This window comes from Coffea eugenioides, chromosome 11, assembly GCF_003713205.1.
Source record: "Coffea eugenioides isolate CCC68of chromosome 11, Ceug_1.0, whole genome shotgun sequence".
Classification (NCBI taxonomy): domain Eukaryota; kingdom Viridiplantae; phylum Streptophyta; class Magnoliopsida; order Gentianales; family Rubiaceae; genus Coffea; species Coffea eugenioides.
Window position 1 is genome coordinate 4,742,999 of NC_040045.1, and position 22,253 is coordinate 4,765,251.

The 22,253-nt window shown below is 37.4% G+C and overlaps 1 protein-coding gene across 1 annotated transcript in view; it reads right to left on the reverse strand.

The window, feature by feature from the left end:
• Positions 1–567: 567 nt before the first annotated feature.
• Positions 568–22,253, reverse strand: part of LOC113751717 — a 50,200-nt gene continuing 28,514 nt past the window's right edge. Inside the window, 26 exon segments of the mRNA XM_027295827.1 lie at positions 568–1,633; positions 1,783–1,852; positions 3,011–3,115; positions 3,193–3,303; positions 3,375–3,479; positions 5,290–5,436; positions 5,545–5,608; positions 5,697–6,029; positions 6,146–6,438; positions 6,534–6,713; positions 6,803–6,853; positions 7,680–7,763; positions 7,959–8,072; positions 8,817–9,090; positions 9,637–9,753; positions 9,881–10,643; positions 10,735–10,918; positions 11,011–11,469; positions 11,562–11,633; positions 11,719–11,928; positions 11,931–12,350; positions 15,334–15,489; positions 15,581–15,709; positions 15,973–17,156; positions 17,257–18,827; positions 19,947–20,230. Of these exon segments, the coding sequence (XP_027151628.1) occupies positions 933–1,633; positions 1,783–1,852; positions 3,011–3,115; positions 3,193–3,303; positions 3,375–3,479; positions 5,290–5,436; positions 5,545–5,608; positions 5,697–6,029; positions 6,146–6,438; positions 6,534–6,713; positions 6,803–6,853; positions 7,680–7,763; positions 7,959–8,072; positions 8,817–9,090; positions 9,637–9,753; positions 9,881–10,643; positions 10,735–10,918; positions 11,011–11,469; positions 11,562–11,633; positions 11,719–11,928; positions 11,931–12,350; positions 15,334–15,489; positions 15,581–15,709; positions 15,973–17,156; positions 17,257–18,827; positions 19,947–20,230 (8,181 nt within the window). The 3' untranslated portion in view covers positions 568–932.

Sequence of the window (22,253 nt, forward strand, 5' to 3'; positions counted from 1 at the left end):
ACAGACATTTTCTTGCAAAGTACGTAATTTGAAGTCAGACGTGTAATCTTGCATGACAAGAATAGGTACGTAAAGAATAAGAAAATTCATTATGTAACTTAAACATAAACGGTAGTAATTAACCCCAACTACTTGGGATATATCTGTAATTTTGGCCGATGACGTCAGAAAAGGGGCCCAATTTTTTATCAAGGGAGGTAAGTGAAATTTTGAGAACCTCAGGGGATGTCAGTGAAAGTGTCAGAAACCTCAGGGGAGGTTTCTGAAATTATCCCTTAAATTCACTGTTTCCCAACAAACCTGGTCAGTGGTACATATGTCACCACCGTACATTTTCTTTTGCGAATTGGGGAGAGTTGGTTGACAATTATAAGGTGCCCATCACGGTTCAGTTTTTCTAAGATAAGTGTTTTTGATTCACAACTGACCACAAATGTTTAGAATACAAGACAAGAGGGGAGGGAGTGCAAGGTGGTCTTATGTACCTAATATGATATTCAGGGAGGTGAAATTCGATTTTTTGCTTGGTTTATCTAAGGATGGACAAGACCCTGCATTTACATGTTATGTCGAATACAGTAAGTTTGCCTTTTGTAATCTATATGATATTGGAAGCATTGTTAGGGTGAAAAGGGTGGCAAGGTTTACAAAAAAGATTTCTATACTGGAAGCATTACTCCTTAAACAAGGGATCTTCAAGAACACAGACCTATGTGTGGTTGGACTCTGAATTTTGCTCGCGACGAAGAAAAAGACCTAGAAAGCTGAACTACGAATGAAATGTACAAATATGTACAAAATGTACAACAAGAAGCTTAATGTACACAGCTTGGAACTCACTTCAGCAATGAGCTGGCATCGTTAAAAATCAGTGGCAGGCGAAAAATATATTCATTTGAATTGCGAATGGAAGAAGTCTGCCTCCAGTTTGGCTATTTGAGATTGCTTTGGTGCAGAATGTAGGTCCTGCCCCAGCCTCTGTCTTTTCCCTTCTCAATAGTAGACAAAAGCATTTGTAGAAGGTCCTGTGCATCTTCTTTGCAGGCAAACTCTAAGTTAGTCTGGAATAGAGGAAGAGGACTCTGATAATTGTTCCACCGCTTTACCCGACTTCCCTGACTGTGCTTCTGCTGCTGGTGCGGGGATGCCCTCGAGAAGGTATCCATACTGCTTCCTACTATGTGTACTGCGCATTCATCAATAGTGGCATGAATTACACTGTCCATTCCAATATCTGCTTCTACGGCCCACTCTGGGCTGGCCGGAACCCCCAGGAAATCGGGCTTACCCAAATCAACCAGACTGGAGCAACTCACCACCAAGATACTTCTGTCTGTGACAATGACGAATTTACCACCCTGTCTAAGTGCCTTACACATGATTAAGATCTGGTCTCCCAGTTTCACAACATTTTCAGCATTCCTAAGCACAGCTGTTCCAATGGCTTCCTCCCAAGAATAAGGCTTCAGTGGACATCCTTCACTTAAAGCCCTTGGTAGGCGTACTCTAAATCGCTGTGAACCGACATGAGGAATTTTGCTTCGGTTTCTGATGCTTTGTGCTGTTTTTCCAGTAACCTCAAGGATACTGGCTGCTGGTTTTGCCACAAGTCCTGTTACACCTAGAGCAATGCCTGCATGGACAAATAGAGAATGAGGAAGGGAATATGTAAAACTTTAGGAATCAGTCGCCAGAATCAGCTAGTTGATTTTGGACTACCAACAGTCCAAGGGAAAACGCACAATTAGTACAAAGATATAACAGAACAACCAGAAACATTACCTGAAACAACTCCAGGTAGGCCATGTTTTTCAGCACCTTGAACAGGTGATTGAAGAAGGCCAGTAAGCCCCTGAAATGGGAAGCTTAAAGTCCATTAATATTTGAACAATCATTCTTATGGCTCACTTGTATATTCTTGTAAAACATAGGTAGTGTATAATGGTTGATATAGAAACAAATAAAAATGTGATATGGGCCAATCATCACTCATGCAGACCAGCAACTCTAGAAGAAGCAATCAAATCACTTTACGAAGCCGAACAGATTTTGATGTTACTGTTGAAAAAGGGCTAAATTCCTGCTGAATTCATGGTTTCTATTAGATCAACTATGGCTGGATATACCGCTTCACTCTCCATGAGGATAGTCTCTCTAATGTAGTAATACAATTGCCAACTTCTCCACTTTAAACTTTCATAATACTACTTTAAATGAACTACATTTTGCAGTAATGCGATTCCTAACTACTCTATTAACTATTATATTACTTTGTGAACAGTGAATAGTGAAATTTTATTGGATACTTCAATTTATGTACTCCATATCAGATGAACGGTGAATTTATGTGTTGATACTTGTTAGCTAAATCCATTTGTTAGTGTTATTGGATATATTTTGCTTTCCGTTTCATTTTCTAATTTTGTGCATATTCTTTTTACAATTACTGATCGAAAACAAAATCATCTTACCAGAAAAAACTTAATACTCTCATCTTGTCTTTCAAGATATCTTTCGCCAAGTTCCCATGAACATCCTCCATATAAACATTATTAATTATTACCCGTGCATTTGGAAACAACCAATTTCACAGGTGTTCCATTCCTGAAATGACTATACTAATAAAATTGTGTGCAATAATCTAACCAGTTAAAAATAATGATTACCCAAAGAAATTTCCTTGACGGAACAAACTTATATTGTACTTTGATTGATGCTTACTCTGTAATAGTGAACAGTTTCGATATTTAAAATGTTACCATCTATACATGAGAGAAGTTAAAATTAGTGAATGGTACAAATTTAGTCAGTACTAATCTTTTTCACCATTTTCTATGCAAATGCATGACTAGAACTACTACAAAAGAAGTGCCAGAAATTGCTCATTTACATCTAATCACATCAAGTAATTGAATGAAGTTTTTGGATAATACAAGCAAATGAACACAAATTTCAATTTATCAAAGCAATCAACAAGTATTATGAGAATTGTGATAACAGAGAAACGCACCTCCAAAAATTCATTAATTACACCTTTGCTATTAGTTGAAATTCCCTTTTTTTCCCTTCCCATCTGCCCAACATTCTGGTTATCCAATGCAAAAGCAACAATACCCTGGAAGTGGAGATTTGTGTTACCACTAAGAAGTCAATAACAATTACACGTTTCAAGTATTGCTAGGTAACAAGTACCTTATGTGCTGCTCTGCTGAATTGACTCGCAGCATCACTTATCGCATAGAGTGTGTTACTCAGAAGACTGGTGGTGCCTTGTGCCATGCCTGTAAGGAGTCCTACAGGGCTCTGCAGGAGCCATTGTTAATTCCACTATATAAGGTTAATCATAGTCTTAGCAAAGAGTAGTATAAACTTACTTGAAAAACATTCTGGACAGGAACTGATACAAAATCTTTTATCCCAAGACTGACGCTCCTCGCAAATCCCAAAGGATTGCCAATAAGGCCAGCAGAACCAAACAACTATAGATAAACAATAAAAGCTTAATATGTTGCTAACACTGCTGATTTAAGAAAAACAAAAAAAGACAATCAGAGAATAATATCTAAAATACAGTTTTAGCACATGCAGAGTTCAAAGTAATTTTTCTTCATACAAGAGACATGGATGTATATGTGAACAGCACTGGTTCTCTGTCCAGCTAATTGAGATTGAGAGGGAGGCCAAGGTCATTGTTCCCTAATTCTCATCAGATTAGAGAAGAATACTCCACAGGATAAATTTAGAGTCTCCAAGTATCCAAAAAATTATGAGGCAGGCTAAGATGGAATAAACAAGCTAATGAGCCTAATGTCCCTAATTTGATGTGATGAAAGCCAATTCTGCCAGGGAAAAAACGCATCAAAACATTCCACACTTGGAGATTGGACTTGCACGTATTTTCAGCATAAATTCTAAAAGGCTGGGAAGCCAATAATCCAGGACCATACAAACCAATTACTAGAAAAGCACCAAAATAAAAGATATGCATCTCACTGCGTTCTTTTTTGATCTATGCCTTCATCAACCCCACTATATAGGAAAGTATAATCTGAATACTCCAAAAGGATTGAGTGCTCAATTGATTTACATTCTTCAGAAAAGCTTGTTGTCTAATTTTTGTGCAAGACAAAAACTTTTTGAACTTAAGGAACAGGTCAAAAGACTGGTTCACTCACCAATTTTTGTCCAATTCGAACTAGTACTGGTCAATGAGAGAGATAGACAGTGGCAAGAGCATTACTTTATTGGGAAAGTTTTGGAATCCAAGTATCACAACCTATTATCTACTCCTTTATATGCTGCATTGCCACTTTCTTTTCCTCTTACCACAATATACAAAATGAGCTAGCTCAGAGTTAGCTCTTCCTTTTCCTTAGTTACCTGCTCCATCCTTTTCACCACCAGGCACTTCTAGTCAAAGACCAATCACTCCAGGGTTTTATTTGTCATCATTAGATTCGGTAACTACACCATCATCTGGCTTAGATTCCAACACCTACATCCAACTTCTCACCCTGTACCTTATTGTAGATATATCCCTCTTTACATAACTTTGCTGCCTCACTATGTTCTCTCTGATTTCAGAAATCTGCATGAAGCTATTTGCCATCTGAGTTGGAAAATAACTATCACAGACATGTTTGCTATGTAAAAAAAAATGAAAAATTTGGCAACTTCTACCAGTCCTTATGTCAGACTAGTGTTGGTTTTACATACAGCAAGCTACCGGGCATATTACTTCTTTCGAAGTTAAAAGCAACTGTCACCAAAGGGAGAATTATATGGCTTGTACAATTGTGTTGCAATGGATTCTGATAATCTTAAAGATGCTCCCAAGAGACTTTGACATATTAGTATAATTGGCAAGTTGACGTTCAAGGTCTAAAACTGTAGCAGTTCCAAAGGCTCTGCAGGATGTTGGTCGTAAAGAAGAAGAAAACTGGCAAATACTTCATGCAGGAAAGTCAAGTTCCACACTGTAATGTTCTATGTGATAGTATTATACAATCAAAAGATCATTAGAAGAGCTAGAGCACGAGTATTGGGTCAAATAAACATAAAGCACCCTGAAAAGCACAAATTCTCACTCTTCAGGCTCGAAATCTCTCAATCTTCCTACAGATCAGAACATAATAGTCCAATAAGCTGATATTCTAATTGCCAAACCGTCTCAGTTCCTGATGCTGAAGGACAAGAAAACAAGGGACAAGATACCTTGGAAGAATAAATGGAATGTAACTATGAGCCAATCAGATTCTAAGAGATGCAGAGACACCACTTAGAGATTACCTTGTACATCTCATGAAGAGACTGCCTACTGTAATGCCTGATAAGGATCTCCTGGATGGATTCCCAGCTAGCCAGCTGATGAGAAAGAATTAGCTCTTTAAGGTGAATATTTGCACCCTCGACGTCTGCTAGGGCCATAAAACCCCTCTGTATTTCAGTGTCATCAGTATTAGCAACAGATAAAGCTACATCAAGAACTTTAATCACCTTCACATCAGAAAAATTTAACATAATTTCCTGAAAGCTTTTGCTTACATGGATGAGGGATTCTCCCAATGCAAGGACCCCACTTCGAAGCATCCATGGGCTGCTGGAAAAGCTGGAGCAAGTAACACATCATACAGGTCAGGGTTTGTTTATCTCAGGAGAACTACAAAGAGAGAAAAAAAAGCGGATAAACGGAAAACCTTAAAGTCATCTTAATTGGTGCCAGATCAAGCAGTTCAACATATATTTTCTTCTGCTTTCTCGCTAGAAGGTGAATTTGCTGCCAGGGAGCTCCAATAGGAATTACTGGAGGAAGCGAAGAGCTTCTCCAGTCTTCTTGATATGAAGTAGTAACAAGGGCCTGAATTTGTGCATTAGTATCCTTGACAATGCCAGGGTCAGAAAAAGATGGATAAAGTGTAGAATCTACTTGCTGCAGAACCCTGGTTTGGAACCTCATTTGCATAGTTTTGAAGTATCTTAATAGACTTAACACCAAATCTTGCTCAAGCTCAAGATGAAAATCTGTCACTCTGCAATCATTGTTCATAAAAACAAAGTTTAAATACTGCTTCTTAAATTTATCATAGAGAACAAGTTCCGTAGTGCTTCTTAACATATTAGACATAATTGACAGAACAGCAGAAACCTTAAGTTAATATGTTCAAATGACACCAACGACATATTTTTGGTCCTCCACTTTGCCACAGATAGGTAGATCACTGGTTCTTGCAACCTATCGGAATCAATTTGACCTGTAATCTTTTTCCTATCATCCTTATTGCCTTTATAGCACTTGTCAAAGGACAAAATGACAGGGTATGGAGTGCTTGGCAACTGGTTATCAATTTGCAAGAATGAGATATGCAAGCAAAACTTTTGTTGATCAACACTCTGAGTAAGATCAATTCTTGAATTCTTTGCACAAAGAAAGAGCAACTCCTACAACAGAATAGAAGCACAAAAATATAAGCACTGATCCATGTAATTGGATTTGTTTCAGCAGCTATGTAAAAATTTGATACGTTTTTACATACCTCTGGGTAGGAATTCATTAGAGAGATCCCAATAAAGGGAATGTCAACTAATATCCTTTGGTTAAAAGGACCAAAACTTTCACGTTTTTGTGCTTCTTTTTGCTTAATTTTAAACTTAAAGGTGTCTGAAGTAGGCAAATCATTCAAAACATGGTGGCTGGAATCAATAATGCTGAGGACCTGCCATAATGTTACAGCTAAATATGATCATTCCTGAAAACTGAAGGAAAAATATGGCATAATAAATATATCAAGTACAGCATGCGTACCTTAATTGCTCCTTCAGAATGAACAGAAACCAGCAAAGTTCTTTCGGGTTTCTGCAAAAGATAATACAAATGACAGCTCATCCTGACAGTACATTCATCCCAGTCATCAATTAAAGAAACACAAATGCCGAGTTTTGTTTAGAACGAACAAAAAATATAGAAATTTTATCACTACAAAAGATGTAGAATGTCGACAAAAAGGCAGAAAGGGACTAAAAGAATACATAAAAACAAGTTACCATCATGGATTAGTTATATATTCCTTGATCAGAAAACATTTGCATGCAGAAATTCTTTGACTTGAATGCTATGCTAATTCCACAATGTCAATTGTCAATTCTGGCACAACCGTTTCAATTACTCACCAACGATATCATCCGGTTTATCTTGCACACACTTGTTTTTATCTTTTTTTCCCTGTTTTGTACAATGGGCGCGTTACCCTAGTCTATCTCTTTCTTTTTTTTTTTGTGGTTCAGGAAGGGGTAAGGTTTGCATTGAGAGAAGCTTTGATGCTGAAGTCTGGATATGTGCAATTAAAATTGAAATTCTGGCCCTTGTCTAAGTAAATGAAGCTACTTAAAATAACATTGTATAGTGTTCAAAACACACAATCAGACATTCCAGTTGAGAAAGATTGCAAAAATTCTGATGGATCAAAATGGGATCATCAAAACTCAATTCTCAAAGGATAGACAAGCCTGAAGTCTGAATCTATCCACCAACAATTGCAGACAGCAAGTAGAAGAGCAAGACTTTTAATAAGCTACGGGAAATTCATATGTGGCATAAAGATAATTTTTAACTACACAACTTATTTGAAGTACGCTAAAGTGCAATATATTTTCAAAAGGATTAGCGCACACCATAAGATTACCTCAAGAGTTGCAGGTAAGTATACTGGTGAGTAATCCTTGACATCATCAAGTGTATATATCCCTATAATGCGCTCACCAAGCACCTGATTAATTGGACACAAACATGTATAGAAACAACAGAAGAGGAGAATTCAGAAATAAAATGTCATCTGGAGTTCACAAAAGGTCATACCTCAACAGACCAAGCACCTGATTAATTGGACACAAACATGTATAGAAACAATAGAAGAGGAGAATTCAGAAATAAAATGTCATCTGGAGTTCACAAAAGGTCATACCTCAACAGTCAGACGGTGTGGAAAGCAAGGTTCATCCCATGCATAAGGTTGAGATGTGTAAGAGTGAACCATAGTTTCAAAGGTTTCACATCTTTGTTGGTAAACTCGTAGTCTCTACAATAAGCAAAAGAAGGCAATGTCATAATCAAGATCTCATAAAATAACTAGTTGAAGGACCATTACACCACCTACATGAATCTAAAAACACATTCCGTCTGTTTATTGACTGAAGGAATAAGACCAGAATATATTTCATGCATGTCTCTGGGTGTTGTGAGCAAGAGAGATCATACTAAAGCCTAAGCTTCCCCCCTCCCCCTTTTTTTTCTCCTTTTTTAGTGCATGCATGCAAAACACCTCTGTTAGTCGGACCCTTCACTTTGCCCTGCTTCATTTTGCACTAGAACACCTGTGTTCACAGACTCCCATACCCGAGTCTGAGTAACATAGCAAAGAACAGGGTTCTTTAGATATAAAAAAGAAAAGCTCATCCAAACTGCAATTTTTGTCTGTATATTTCAAAAGATCTTATGCAACCCAAGCTTTTAAGGCCAGTATGATAATTCTTCTTGACAACTAAATAGGGCAAAAATAATAAGACAAAACCCAAACAAAAATAAATGTAGAAGTCCATGTCAGTTAATAGCCACAAGTCAAGTAACAGAAAGAATAACGAAAAGGAAAAAGTGAATCCATGCAAACCAATTAGTAAGATTATGAATTTCGCAAAAATAGAGCGACATTAAAAGATTAGAGATCATGAGAAAAAGTCAAAACCTTAGAAAACTTCAAATGCCTTGCTGCTACTACATGATAAAATACCATTCTTGTCAAAGCAAGGATCAAATGATTACCAACCTCCATTGAAAAGTTGTCAATCCTGTAGGGCATAAAGCCTGTATCATCATCAGATAAGAGTATCAAGTTCGTTCCAGAATTTCCATGAGCACTTCCAACTACCTTGTTATCTTCAATGGAAACATCAGCACTCTGCACTTCCGCACGGATCATGTTTACAGAACCAGATGCATAATTCCACATTTTAACCTGAGTATCACCTAGATGCTCTGGTGAGAAGCAACCTGACCACTGCGATCCAGGTTCATGAAAACGAATACAAACAAGAAACTCCCTGGAGAATTTAAGAGCGTGAATATTAAAAAACAGGAAAGCACTATACTTTGTAGGCTTGTATTCTCTATTATAGATTTTTATTTTGCTGGTTTTGTTTGGGTGGATATGTGCGCGACCCAGGAAGGCAAAATGGCATATAATTTGACAGCAGCAATTCTGTTGTGAAGACATTTTCCATTTTAAGTGAAAGCTCCTTCACATTCTACACTTACTATAATTCATTCAACTAAGTTATTCAGCCTCATACCTTTCTTTGCTTCTTGTCTATGAGACCATACATTCTATATGGTGCAGAAGGTAGTTTAATAGCACTAAGAAATAGGCTTGAAACTACTGAATTCTAAGAACATATAGGACTTAGAAACAAAGTTTGAGAACCAAAATATCCAATTCGATGGCTCTCATATCATCAGAAACCAAGATACCTAAAAGTATGAAAACTAATAAAATTTCAATCAGGTATTGCGAATTCGGATTTAGCCTCATGCAAGGGTCAATATCTCCCATTCAAGAAGATAGAATTCTAGTCACATGATACATTTACCTGGCTATATCTATGCACTGAATATGAGAATGTTGTCCAGCTTCAAGAAGAAAAACTCGATCAGTACCCTTTTGCTTGTAAAACAAGGCCCTGCTGCATGCATTGCTGATAACATACCTGGAGAAATAGGGAAATACAGGTATCAAGACGATATGAACTGAGAAGAAGAACAATCTGCTCAAGCTAACCAGATAACAACTAGAAAACACATAGAATCAAATTCATGATGATCCCTGCTCAATACCTTGGCTGAAATGTTATAATCTTTGTCCTTCCAGGAAATGGTGCAGCAACAGCACTAACAGATACCAGGTACCCAGCATTTCCACACAGCTGAGGAACAACTACACTAGTTGAACCAGTTGGTGGAACAAGCAAAAATGGGCTCGACCACAAAGAACTGGGGATTTCTTTGGAAACAGTATCAGGCAGGCATCTACTCAACCTGACCAATATTTCACCAGAACTAGAAATCTGACCAGGAGAGTACATGCAAGGATTGGCCTTCTTACAATCAATTCCCTCAAAATCAGAAGAGTTCATGTCTGGTTTCAACTTTAATTGTCTGTTTGTACCAGACTCATCCTTAGGCATATGAAGTGATGATCTTGAAGCATCCAAGTCAGGCATCTCAGCACACCCATGGCACAATTTTGATGGACCATATGGACTCGAGAATTTGTTATACAGTTTGGAGTCAACAGCTTTCTTGTCAATTTTATTTCTTAATGAACTGAATGCTAGATGAGAATTCCTTGGAGCTTTAAGGAGATCCTGAGTAGAAGAAAGCATACTCAACCCAACTTTGCTGCCAACCGTTGGGTCGTGCTCATGCAAATCGTAACATGAAGTTACAATGCAACTATTGCCCTTGAGCTCATTGACAGAGTTTGATAAAATAAGAGGAAAACCAATGCAATTATATATCAAGAATGGAACAGAAATGCATATTTCACGAGCCCCTGAGAATGCATCCATTATTTTCTCCATGGTGACATACAAAGGACCTATAACCATAAATAATATACTCAAGGAATTAGGTTTTGAGAAGACAAACAAAAATATTTTAATCCTTCTACAAAAAGAAGATAAAATTACCGTCAAGTGGCTCAGAATCAAAAGCAATAGTTTCAGATAGAGAGAACTTGGTTCCACTGAACTTAGCCATTGCACTAAATGTTTCAGCACGTGGAAATTTGAGGACTGAAGGTCTAAAGCGCTCAATGCTACAAGTTATTGTCAGGTCATTTGAGGAATCGATGTGAAAGAAAGAAGTTTCAACCTGAAAAAGCACAAATAAATTTTTCAAAACACCAGCAAATGATGAAGTTCAGCTTATGGAACACTAGGAAACCTACAAGTTATGCTAAAGACCTTGGAAAGTGCTGCACTACGTGTAATACCACCATTATCGATGAGCACTGAAACTGTCACTGGAAGATAATTTTTGAACACTAATGGGCTAGTTAAGATCACCAGATGCATCAATCGTTTTTTTGAGATCTGCAAGTCATTTGATTCTTTCCTGTAGGTTTTATTGGAGGTTTTGGCACTATCCTCACAAGGGAAACTTCTCTTCAGTCCATTGACTGCAGGCAAGGACCTATTATCAACTGATATGCAGCAGCGGAAAGGAGCACTGCTAGGATGAGATGGATAGCACATAAAGGAACGCAGAAGATTAGTCCTACTCTCGTTCAAAACTAAATTTGAGACGTTATAAGCCTCACTCCAAAGGTAAGTATCGCCAAGAGGGCGCCATCTCATTCGACCTGCTTCAGCCAAATGCAAAGGCAGAGGAAACTCCTTCCCTGGATATATAGGATCTAGAATCTGGAAAAAGAAATTATTGCAAAGCTCAATGGCACAAATTCAGTAGGACTAATAATGGAGAAAAAATAATACTTTCCTTCCAATCTCAATACCTTTGGAGACACACCAAATGGAATATCAAAACGCACTTCAAGAGGCACAGAAGTTGCATTTTTTAGTAGAACCTGAAAAACAAAATTGGAAACACTTGGGCATGCTGCTGAAAAACAATAATAATGCACAAGAAGTATGTCTAGGATTTGGGCATACTGTTGAATATACTCGCAGCAACTTCGAGTAGCGCTGGACTGATACATCAACAACCACAGGAATGACAAAGCCACTCTTTGTCTCTGTCCTGCCATCCCCTTGTGCCTTTTTACATCCTGTTGAATTATCCACACCATCAACAATTCCAGATCTAGTATTTGGCTTGGAAAAGTCCGCCTCAAAGTATCTAAGACCTACAAGATCCATTGACCTACAAGATCCATTGAAATTGGAGGAGAAGGTATTGATGTGCCCTCTAGTTGTATAATAATAAAACTGTGAGCTGCCTCAACTATTTGCTTGCTATAGTGTCTTTCAGATGATTGAACAAGTCTATCATGGAAAAGCTGCTTCTTTGGAGTTTCATCAACATATATTGGAACTGAAGAACCAGCTTGCAGTATATATCCACCTTTTGAGGGCAATGCATTCTCATATTCAACAAGCTCCCCTTCACAAATATGAAAAACCAAGGGCAAGGAAGTTAAATTTTGAAGTATATACGGAGCATATCTTCTGGTATCTAGATTCTCCTTTATCTGAGACTTAAAGAATCTTGGACTCGTTGATCGAGTAGTTATTTCTGGCAGCTCCCAGACATCCTTCATCATATCTGTCGTCCGGTAAATAACCTTAAGAAGCAAGAGTAAGATACATAAATAATGACTCAAATATGATCTAAAAATGTACAAGGCCTATAAAAGGTGCCAAACCAAGTATTGCATTCAACAGAACCTGATTTCAACAAACAGCAAGTTTCAAGGCTAATGAACTGGTTGACATCATGAAAAGCTTAGCTTCTTTTTTTGTTTAGTTAGATCTATTAACCCATCAACTGATTATGAGATAATACAGCTTGAAACTTCTTACAAGCTTACAGCACGAAATAAATACAACAATGCAATCGATGGTAAGACTAATACTCTCCTTATTACATAATCCTCTTTTGTTAAGGGACTCATCCTCTAACATATCGCACTGTTAATAAGGGAAAGTACCTTCTGGCGTCACGGTATCTACCTTAATAAATTTTGACTTCTATGCAAAACAATAAATGCCCAGAGACTTAAAGCAAGCAACACAATTACTCATCACCACCTGTATAATAATACAATCACCAATACAACAAAATACTTTACATGTTTAGATCAATTATGTTTAAGTTGCATAAATATTATCATTAAGCTGTACAGAGTGAGCACACCCCAAATGCAATCAAAATTTGAATTTTAGAAACCTGCACAAACATCAGTTCTCCAAGGAACTAGTCCTATGGCACTTGGGTATGTAAATACTTTACTTTTTCAGTTTTGATTACGATATGGTGACTAAAGAACATAGGACCCCTATGAAGACAAGGTCCTCGATGAACACATTTTCTTTTTGTTTTGGCCCCGACAGACAATTTTTGCAGGTTGGTCACATCAATTAGGTCATGGGTCTTCTGGTTAAATACATAAATAGTAGAGAAAGAATGTAATGTACCCAAAATGTAATCAAATGTAATATTAGCCCACTGTACTTAAAGATTTTAATAAGAACACACAAATATATTTCTGATCATAATTTGTGCAGAATTCAGCAAATGTTTTTAAAGTTGTGGATACAGTAATCCAGTGTCTGATCAAGTCATGACGCTTTAGAGAAGGATTAGCAAAACATTCAACATAGAATGCACTACAAGGATGCTTTTGATGTGCAGGTTGACTTATTAGTGAACCTGAAAGAGAGTAAAGGGGTTTTCCAAGCAATATGTAAGGCAGAGGTGAATCTAGCTGCAGTTCATGATGGTTGAGGGAAATAGACCTAAACAGAATAGCAGAAGGTCAAACATCTCAAATTACTCTTCAGAAATCCTGTTACAAGCCCACGACCAGTTTTTACAAGAAAATTCTATTTTGACATTCATGCAAGAAAAGTTGTCTCATTTCCAACCATGCAAGGACTAGATAAACACGAGTATGTAAATGATATTTTCCTTTATTTATCTGGGTTTTTTTGACACTTCATCATCAAGAATCAGCCATTTTAACTGCCTTCAACTGTTGAACAGGCATTCATGGTATTGCAATGAATCTTTTTTACTTAACCATTGTATTAATCCCAAGTCTGCAAAGGGTCTAACTGGGAACAGCATCTATCTAGCTCATTCCTACAGAAACTGCCTCTTCTTCTATGTTGTCCAATGGGGATAGACCCAAAAACAGACTCACCTACATCACAAAGAACTGGAAAACAGAAAGAAATTTCCTGGATATACAGAGAAAAGGGAAATCTATGAAGCATTGGTGGGGAAACAGCAAAGGGGAATATCTTTCAGAAGGGAAAACACTTGGTGTTCATTATTGTAAACTAAGAAAAAAGGGAGAGAAAATACTCTTCTTCATCTCTTTGGACTACACAATATACAAATATATATACACAAGTGTAACCTAATTTAGATCCTAAAATCATGCTAATCTAAATCAATCTACTACCTAATTAATATATGATACTATAATCATATGATACGTAATTAATATATGATACTATAATCATATGATACTATAATCAAATCTTTCCTAATATTTACAATAGCAAATATTTCCATAATATCAGATCACATATCTTCAACATTCCCCCTCAAGATGGAGCATAGATGTTAATCATGCCCATCTTGCCACAAATGTAATCAATTCTCGGACCATTTAGAGGCTTAGTGAAAATCTCAGCTAACTGTTCTCCAGTTCTCACATGACTGGTTGAGATCAAGTTTTGCTGGATTTTTTTCACGAACAAAGTGGCAATCAATTTCGATATGCTTTGTTCTCTCCACTTGAAAAATAGTTTTGCATCTTCCCTTAGCCAAACCTTCTTTTCTTCCCCAAACTTTCTTTTCTTCCCCATCAACGGGTGGGTCATCAGTGAAATGATCATCTCTATCGATGCTGCGCAAATATATCTGAATAGTTTTACTCCAATCCAAAAAATTTTTTTCCACTCAATTTGTGTTCAGTAATTTTTGATGTTGTAGGAATAACATCAGAAATTACTGTTTTCATCTCTCTACTACTACCTTTCATATCTGCCATTATAATTCACACAAGAAAGATCTAAAAGTGACTCAATAGGGTCACGTCAAAAGACAAACTGATAACAGAGCCTGAAGCTCTAATACCATGTAAACTAAGAAAAAGGGAGAGAAAATACTCTTCTTCATCTCTTTGGACTACACAATATACAAATATATATACACAAGTGTAACCTAATTTAGATCCTAAAATTATGCTAATCTAAATCAATCTACTACCTAATTAATATATGATACTATAATCATATGATACCTAATTAATATATAATACTATAATCATATGATACTATAATCAAATCTTTCCTAATATTTACAATATCAAATATTTCCATAATAACATATCACATATCTTCAACAAATATTACTGGCTCATATCCCAAAGTAGGCGGGTTAATTCTCCAAATATCATAAACTCAAGACAACCAACAACTTGAAGAAAGACCCATTGGTCAAGCAACCATTTTTGACAAACAAATTCAGGAAGTGAACCATGTTAACTTGACCATACTACTCAAGCATTTTTTAAATAAAAAACTTTTATATACCTCAATCAGAGATTCAGTAAGATTCAAGTTAAGCTGGGTTGTTGATTTAAGATGTGCATGGGTCATCATTGCACCGTCCAGGAGAGAACTATAATCATGCTTTCTGGATATGCTTAACTGAAATTTCCAGGGCTCTACAAAGGGCTCCCACAAGACCTGCATGCAGATAAAATATCATCATTTAGAGAGCCAAGATAATGAAATCAGCACCCCATGCTGCCAGATCACGTGTTTTATGCTGACGTACCTCGTCAATATTGTTGTAGTTTGCTTGAAGATCGCCCTCAATTGCTCCATTCAATTCACTTTGTGTTATGTTACAATTAAAGAGCAGGTTTCTCATCAGAATCTCAACCAAAGGCCCACATGAACTCCACTACATCGAAAGAGAAATAAATAGTGAATACAGCTCAGTAACACGAAAATAACCTAGCATACCAGAGACAACTAAGTTTTAAATTATCTTCCCATCTCAGTGGATGATCAAAGACTTCTAAACAAGCATGCTGTATCTAACATGCCACAGGCCACAACAGGACTTCAAAGTTCATGTATGATGCCAGAACATTATGATAATATAAAAGCTGATTATCTCCAAATGTAATTCACACAAGTATTTTTCCACAACATAATATTTACCTTAGCATCAGTTAAAAGAATGGAGACTTTTTTTAGTTGTGCACTAAATTTAATACTGTTGAACATGAGTTGAGAAGGCCCAGATTCTGGAATTTCAAACAACATATAGCGGAACAAGCAACATGTATCATTTGAAAGCCATATGTCAAGACTGTCACAATGGATATCCATGTTTACTTGTGCATCCTCGATCTGGTGATTTAAAACTTCAGATCCCAGATTGACCTGAAACACTTCAAAAAGCGACCAGGATCTTGGAATATTGTCCTTACATAGCACCAGCATCCCACCCACTTTTTCCAATTTGACAGTCAGGATCACATTCTTGCCACTGCTAACCATCTCACTGCAACTACTTTGAAAGGCAAAAGCAAGAAATACATGCTGATTTCCAAGTATAATGTCAAAGGGCAATTGGTTTTGGGTTTGGGGTTCTTCAAGTATGCTAAATATTTCTCGATTGACTTGAACAGGAATATAAGTAGTAATGCCAACTCCTTCCAACTTTACAGCAGAAAAACCAGCTTCATTCCTTGGGTTTTCTGATGATAAAGACCTTGACAAAGTAGGAGATTGTACAGTAATTGCCAAATTTTCAATGGCATGGTAATTTTTTGGTAATGCATCTACAGTAGACATTCTGGAAGTTTGTGGTTGGTAGTCACCAAGTAATACAAAGATCTGTCTCCAGTCAGACATGTGCATCCAAACATCTATACAAGGAAGAGACACAAGAACCTTACTTTTTCCCTGATCTGACACTGAAAGAGTCATTCTAGGAGATAACAAGCTAGAGCTGGAAGACGGGCACTCCACGAGCATAACCGAATTCAGAGATGAAAAGAAAGTGAGATAAGATAATGAAACATTGACAGAATAGGGTTTGCCTTCCACTATTGAGGCAGAGCACATGAGTTGCATTTCAACTTCTGCTACAAGCTCAGAAACAGTTGATTCACTTTTTGGAGAACACAACCTAATGGACAGTGACCTCATGCAGAGCCTAATATCTGTGGAGGTAACTGCTGAATCTTCAAGCAAGGCCACAGTGTCATCTTCCATTTGCCTTTTCAACTCAAGGAACTCTAAAACATCATATTTGAATAATTTTGATTGTTTGTCCACCAAGGAAAACTGATTTATGATATCCACCAGTGCCCTGAAGCCACTAACTGTCCATATTCCTGTAAACATGTATAACATGCACAAAGCTTCAAGAAAGTGAAAGGCAGAAGGGATGCAAAAAGATACAAGCGAAAGTAAGGCAGCCAAGTTTGTCCATACCTCCAGCAACAAGCTGACACTTGATAATCTTTGACATTACACAAATTGGATAGGAAGAGGGAACATTACACGACTCTAACTGGAAGGGGACTCTCACCCAAACATCAGCATCGAATGATGAAATTAAAGTAACATTCCGGCATCCAGGACTCAGATCAAAACTTGAGGAATCAAATAGGTCATCCTTCATCAGCATTAGCGACAGAGATAAATCACGTCCAAACAAGTTTAAACAATGATTTCTGTTGGAAATTTTGTCATCCACGACCAAACATTCAAAAGGAATTTCCTTCAGCACAAATTTAAAATCACTGTTTTCAATAAAACAACCAAGCAACTGTTGTATATCAAGCTTTAGAAACTGAGATCCATCTTGCCTAACAGGTACCAACAAGTCACAGTCTAGTATCTCAAACTTATAAAAGGTGGAGCTGCTCACTTCCAAATCACTACAGTCAGAGTTAACTGAGGTAATGGGATTGTCTTCAGACTTGCAGCTCCATTCAGGTGAGGAAGCATAGCCAATTATCACAGCGAGAAGCTCAGGAGGTAAAGTACAGGACACATGTTGAAGGCCAAAACTCAATTCAATTGAACCACTGGGATCATTCCTTGCACGTACGTTCAAAATTGGAGAGAGATTGGGTAGTAAGGGACCCCAAAGGAAGCCACTAATAGTTTGTGGCCACCAAGATGAAGAAAGAATTAATCCCTCCATAGAACACAGAAAATCAAAACAACCATCACAAACTGAAAGAGATGATTTACAGGTTGCCAAAGATATAGTTCCAACTACACATGCTGAATCATGAAAGTATAACCTCATGCTGTAGAGGTTAAATTCAGCTTCAAACATTTCATTACTACTGGAGTTTTGCCAAAAAGGGTCTGCACTATGTTTGGGTTTCTTTAAGTGGCAGTAAAAGCATGTAGACCCCTCTTTCAAACTGCACCTGTTCCATTGGACTTTCCTGACTCTCAAGTCTAAATATTTCCTCCACCGAGGAGTGGCATAGTTAACCAAAGTCTCAAAAGCAACAATAGGACCAGAATTGCAGATTGTAGTGAAAGGAAAATTTTCCAAGGGAATACTCATGCACTCGGAGGATCCTCCTTCAACAAAGTTAGAAAAACCATACTTTTCAAAATCAAAATGAGGTCTTGAGCAGGAACAATTACCATCCACAACAGAGCTGTCTTGATGAACAACAGAAGTTCCAAATTTCAAAATTCTATCAAAAAATCCAACCAGAAGGCCAATTATGAATGGGTAGCAGTGTATCTCAACGTGACTTAAGCTTACTGAAAACTTGTCATAAGCTGACTCCAATCCTTTGTAAGATTCAAAATGCAGCTTCAAACACCCATCGGCACTTGCAGTCTTATCATCAAAGTTCTCATTTTGATTGGTAAGTTTGCAATCCTTCTCAACCTGATCTGAAGATTCAGTAGTCAACTTTCCTCCAGAGGAGCAGAGTATATATTTGGTTTCCACATTTTTCTTTGGATAAGCAACGATCTGCAATCCCTTCATGGACATCCAGCAATCCAGGAACTCTTTCAGATTGAAACTGCAAAAAGCTGTGTCACACAACACACTTATATTGAAGGTCAACAGCTTGACCAACTAATTTTGCAATGAAATTTATATATTTCAAATGAAGGTGAAAGATACTCTTGTGCAGGGCCTTACAAAATCCACACAAGTATACTTCACACCTTCATATGAACCATAAATTAGATTTTTATACAAGTTAAAACAGCTTCAGATGAACATTCTAGCAAGAATTAAACAGCTTCAAATTTATATTTTTACACAAGTCTTAAACCCTTTTCCTATGGCCCCAGTGGGCTGAACCTTCTAGCAAGAATTAAAACTAAAAACACTACTCTAACAGAAAATTACAAAACTTACAAAGGGAAATCAGTTCTCCCATGTATTCATGCATCATTAGCTATTGTCGCAGTTTCTGATACCAAGTACAAAAAGAAGAAGAAGATTACTCAGGACCATCCTACAGGGATATAGTCATCCAATCACCACATATTTTTGAGCCTTTTAAAAAGGGATTAGCGGACAACAATGGTCATATTTACTTTTACTCTCTCTATATATCTTAATTTTCGTATGGATAAACTCATCACCAGTTACCATAAGTGCTTCAGCTTCTATAAAGATGCTCTGATAATACACTCCATAAGAAATTGACAGTAGCCTCTTCCAGCTTTTGAGAGTCTAACAGTACAGACCATGAAAATAGTTCTTTGCCAGTTATAGCTAACTAGTTATGAAGATCTGTCTTAAGAAAAATTATTTCTTGGTAATTTTCCTTGCAAGCATCATATGAATCTACAAGAAACCTTGCTCAAAGAATCTACTTAAAATTGAGCAACATTTAAACTCCCCAACATGTTTTGCTTATGTCTTGTCGCTAGTTGCTTTAATTGACCCAGAGATGTAGTTGGTAAGTATTTGCATTGCAAAGATATGCAATGATTCCTGTATCTAAAAGTAACGCATGTAGCAAAAGAGAAATACAAAGTACACTGCTAATCTGTGACATATCAATCCAGATCATAAAGCAACAACTGAAAGGAACTTACCACATTAAAATTCCATCCAACAATTGATGATAGTGCCATTATTTACTTTGAATGTGCAAAATAAAAATTTAATGCAAGGACCATACCTAACATCTAAACTCCAAGGGCAAAGCAGGAGAACATAGCCATTTTCCACTTCATTTTCAAGGTCAACTTTGAAATTAACAAACTCCAAACTTGCACTAACAGAAAACCAGAAAACTTCAGAAGTCCCAAGTCCATTTGAGTTGTTATGAACCTCATTTCCATTATTCAGGTCTGCACACTCTGATTTGCAGTGCAGCTCATTAAAATTTCCAATTAGACCCAAAATGCTACAATATATAGATGGCGAAAAGTGGAAAAGAATTGATGGAATGTGGATGTAGACCTGAAACACAAAGAACAAAAAAAGTGAATATATCAACATATATCACCATATGCAATCATTGATGAAGGGAAAAAAATCCCGTATTTAAGAAGAGCTCACACAATCTAGTAGTTTTTTTTTTTCCTTCTTAAGGTTATATTAAGTACAGGTCTTCAAAGACGATGCTTTCTGGCCTGCTACAAGTCATTGTTATTAGACTTGTAAAATAATACAACAAAGACCTTGATTTTATTTTAGCCAAAGGATATGAAGGATGACCCTCAATCAGCAAATAGGAAGAGATAAGTTGGAAGATGCCAGAATTACAAGATATAAAGGCAGACCTCAAGCATAGTGCAGAAAAACTTGGGAGAGTCAACAAATCAAATGATTAACCTATTTGCTGACATGCTTGCTTACAGAAAGCCACGGAAAGGAAAATAAACCTAGAAAAGTTCCAAACTCAATTGAAAAACTCCCATCTCTCTCCCCCTCTCTAACATCATTCTTGTGGCACTCTCCATTCTCTTCATTTTGAGGGCACGAAGTTTGGATGAAAGGGTAAATGAGTATAGTTGAAGATGAAGGCTTTTCATAGATGCTTTGGTTTTACATATAAGACATGGCAAGGGTACCATACACCTCTCATGAACTCAACAGTCCACAGCTTGAATCCAATCAAAAATTGTCGAGCTCGAGCTGCTTGAACAACTGAGGGACACTTTGAAATGGGTTTTTAAACATTTTAATGTGAAGAAGTTTTAAAATAACTTTTTGGATGCAGAAAAAGTTTGAAAAGACCTTCCAGATGCGTGTTTTTTTGGGGTGTCTTTAAAGGTGTTCTTCCACCTCACCTACCTCCACCCCCGTCACCTCTACCCATCTCTTCCCTTTTACCCTCATCTCCACACTCCTTTGCCCACCCCCTACTCTCTCCTTCCTCTTCCCTCCCCCTCCCTCCTTCCCCTCTTCACCCTTTCCTCCTCCCCTTCGCCTTCCCTCTTTCCGGCGGACAGGGGAAAGGAGGGTGCGGAAGTGGGTGTTGGGGGAGCACAGGTGGTGGACGAGAAAGAGGGGATATTGTGGTGTTGGTGTGTGTTTTATGGGTTACTTTTTGGTGTGTTTTTGGGAGGTTAATGTAGATTTTGTTGGGAAAAAACATGAGGTTTTTTTTTAAAAAAAAAAAAACTCCTAATCCAAGCAGAGCCTAAAATAGTCAAATTCAAACCCTCTAATGCTAGGCTCATGAGCTCTTCAAGCTTTATTAGTTTCTTTATTTCCTTTGTTAGTGAATAACTTATGTTAAATTTACAAGTTGAGCTCGATCTGCAAAAACTTATGTGCAGCTTGAGACCCCGCTCATCATTGGATACCTGATGGTAGGACGGCCATGATACCAAACAGGAAATTTGTCAAACTGAAACCAACCAGAACCAGAACCTGGACTGGAACCCTAGCTGAAAGTTTCGGATTTGGTTTATTAAACATGGACCTGGAGCAGTTCTGGTCCTGTTCGAACCATCCATTTGGAAAAAAAATAATAATAATAAAAGATAGAGAGATAGACCAAGTTAACTCTTTTCAGACAATGGTGAAATATTTTTTCATATAAGCTGTATCAGCTTGTTTTTCCTTGTTTACTAATTATAGCATGAAAGCTTCCTTTTTCCCCCCTAAATTCATTAACTTCAGTTTTTTGCAAATTCACTATCATATATTTTTAGAATCGATCTATAACCATTAGTGACTAAATGTAATTTGCAGGACCAGAACTGAAGGTTTCAGAATCATAACAATAACCATCCCTACAAGGGCCAGTTCAGCTCCTATGATACCCCATCCCACATCAGAAATGTAAAGTGCTATAGACCAATACTTAAGTAGAGGCTCAGCACTCAATTCCAACATGGGCTATCCATTTTGGGCTAGCAAGGATGGAGCCCAAATAGTTGGACTTGGCTATTGAGACTCTGGTCGCACCTTGGGCCTACGGGCCCAGGGCTTGACATTATGGTATCAGGGCAAATCTCCTGTGGTCTTTGCA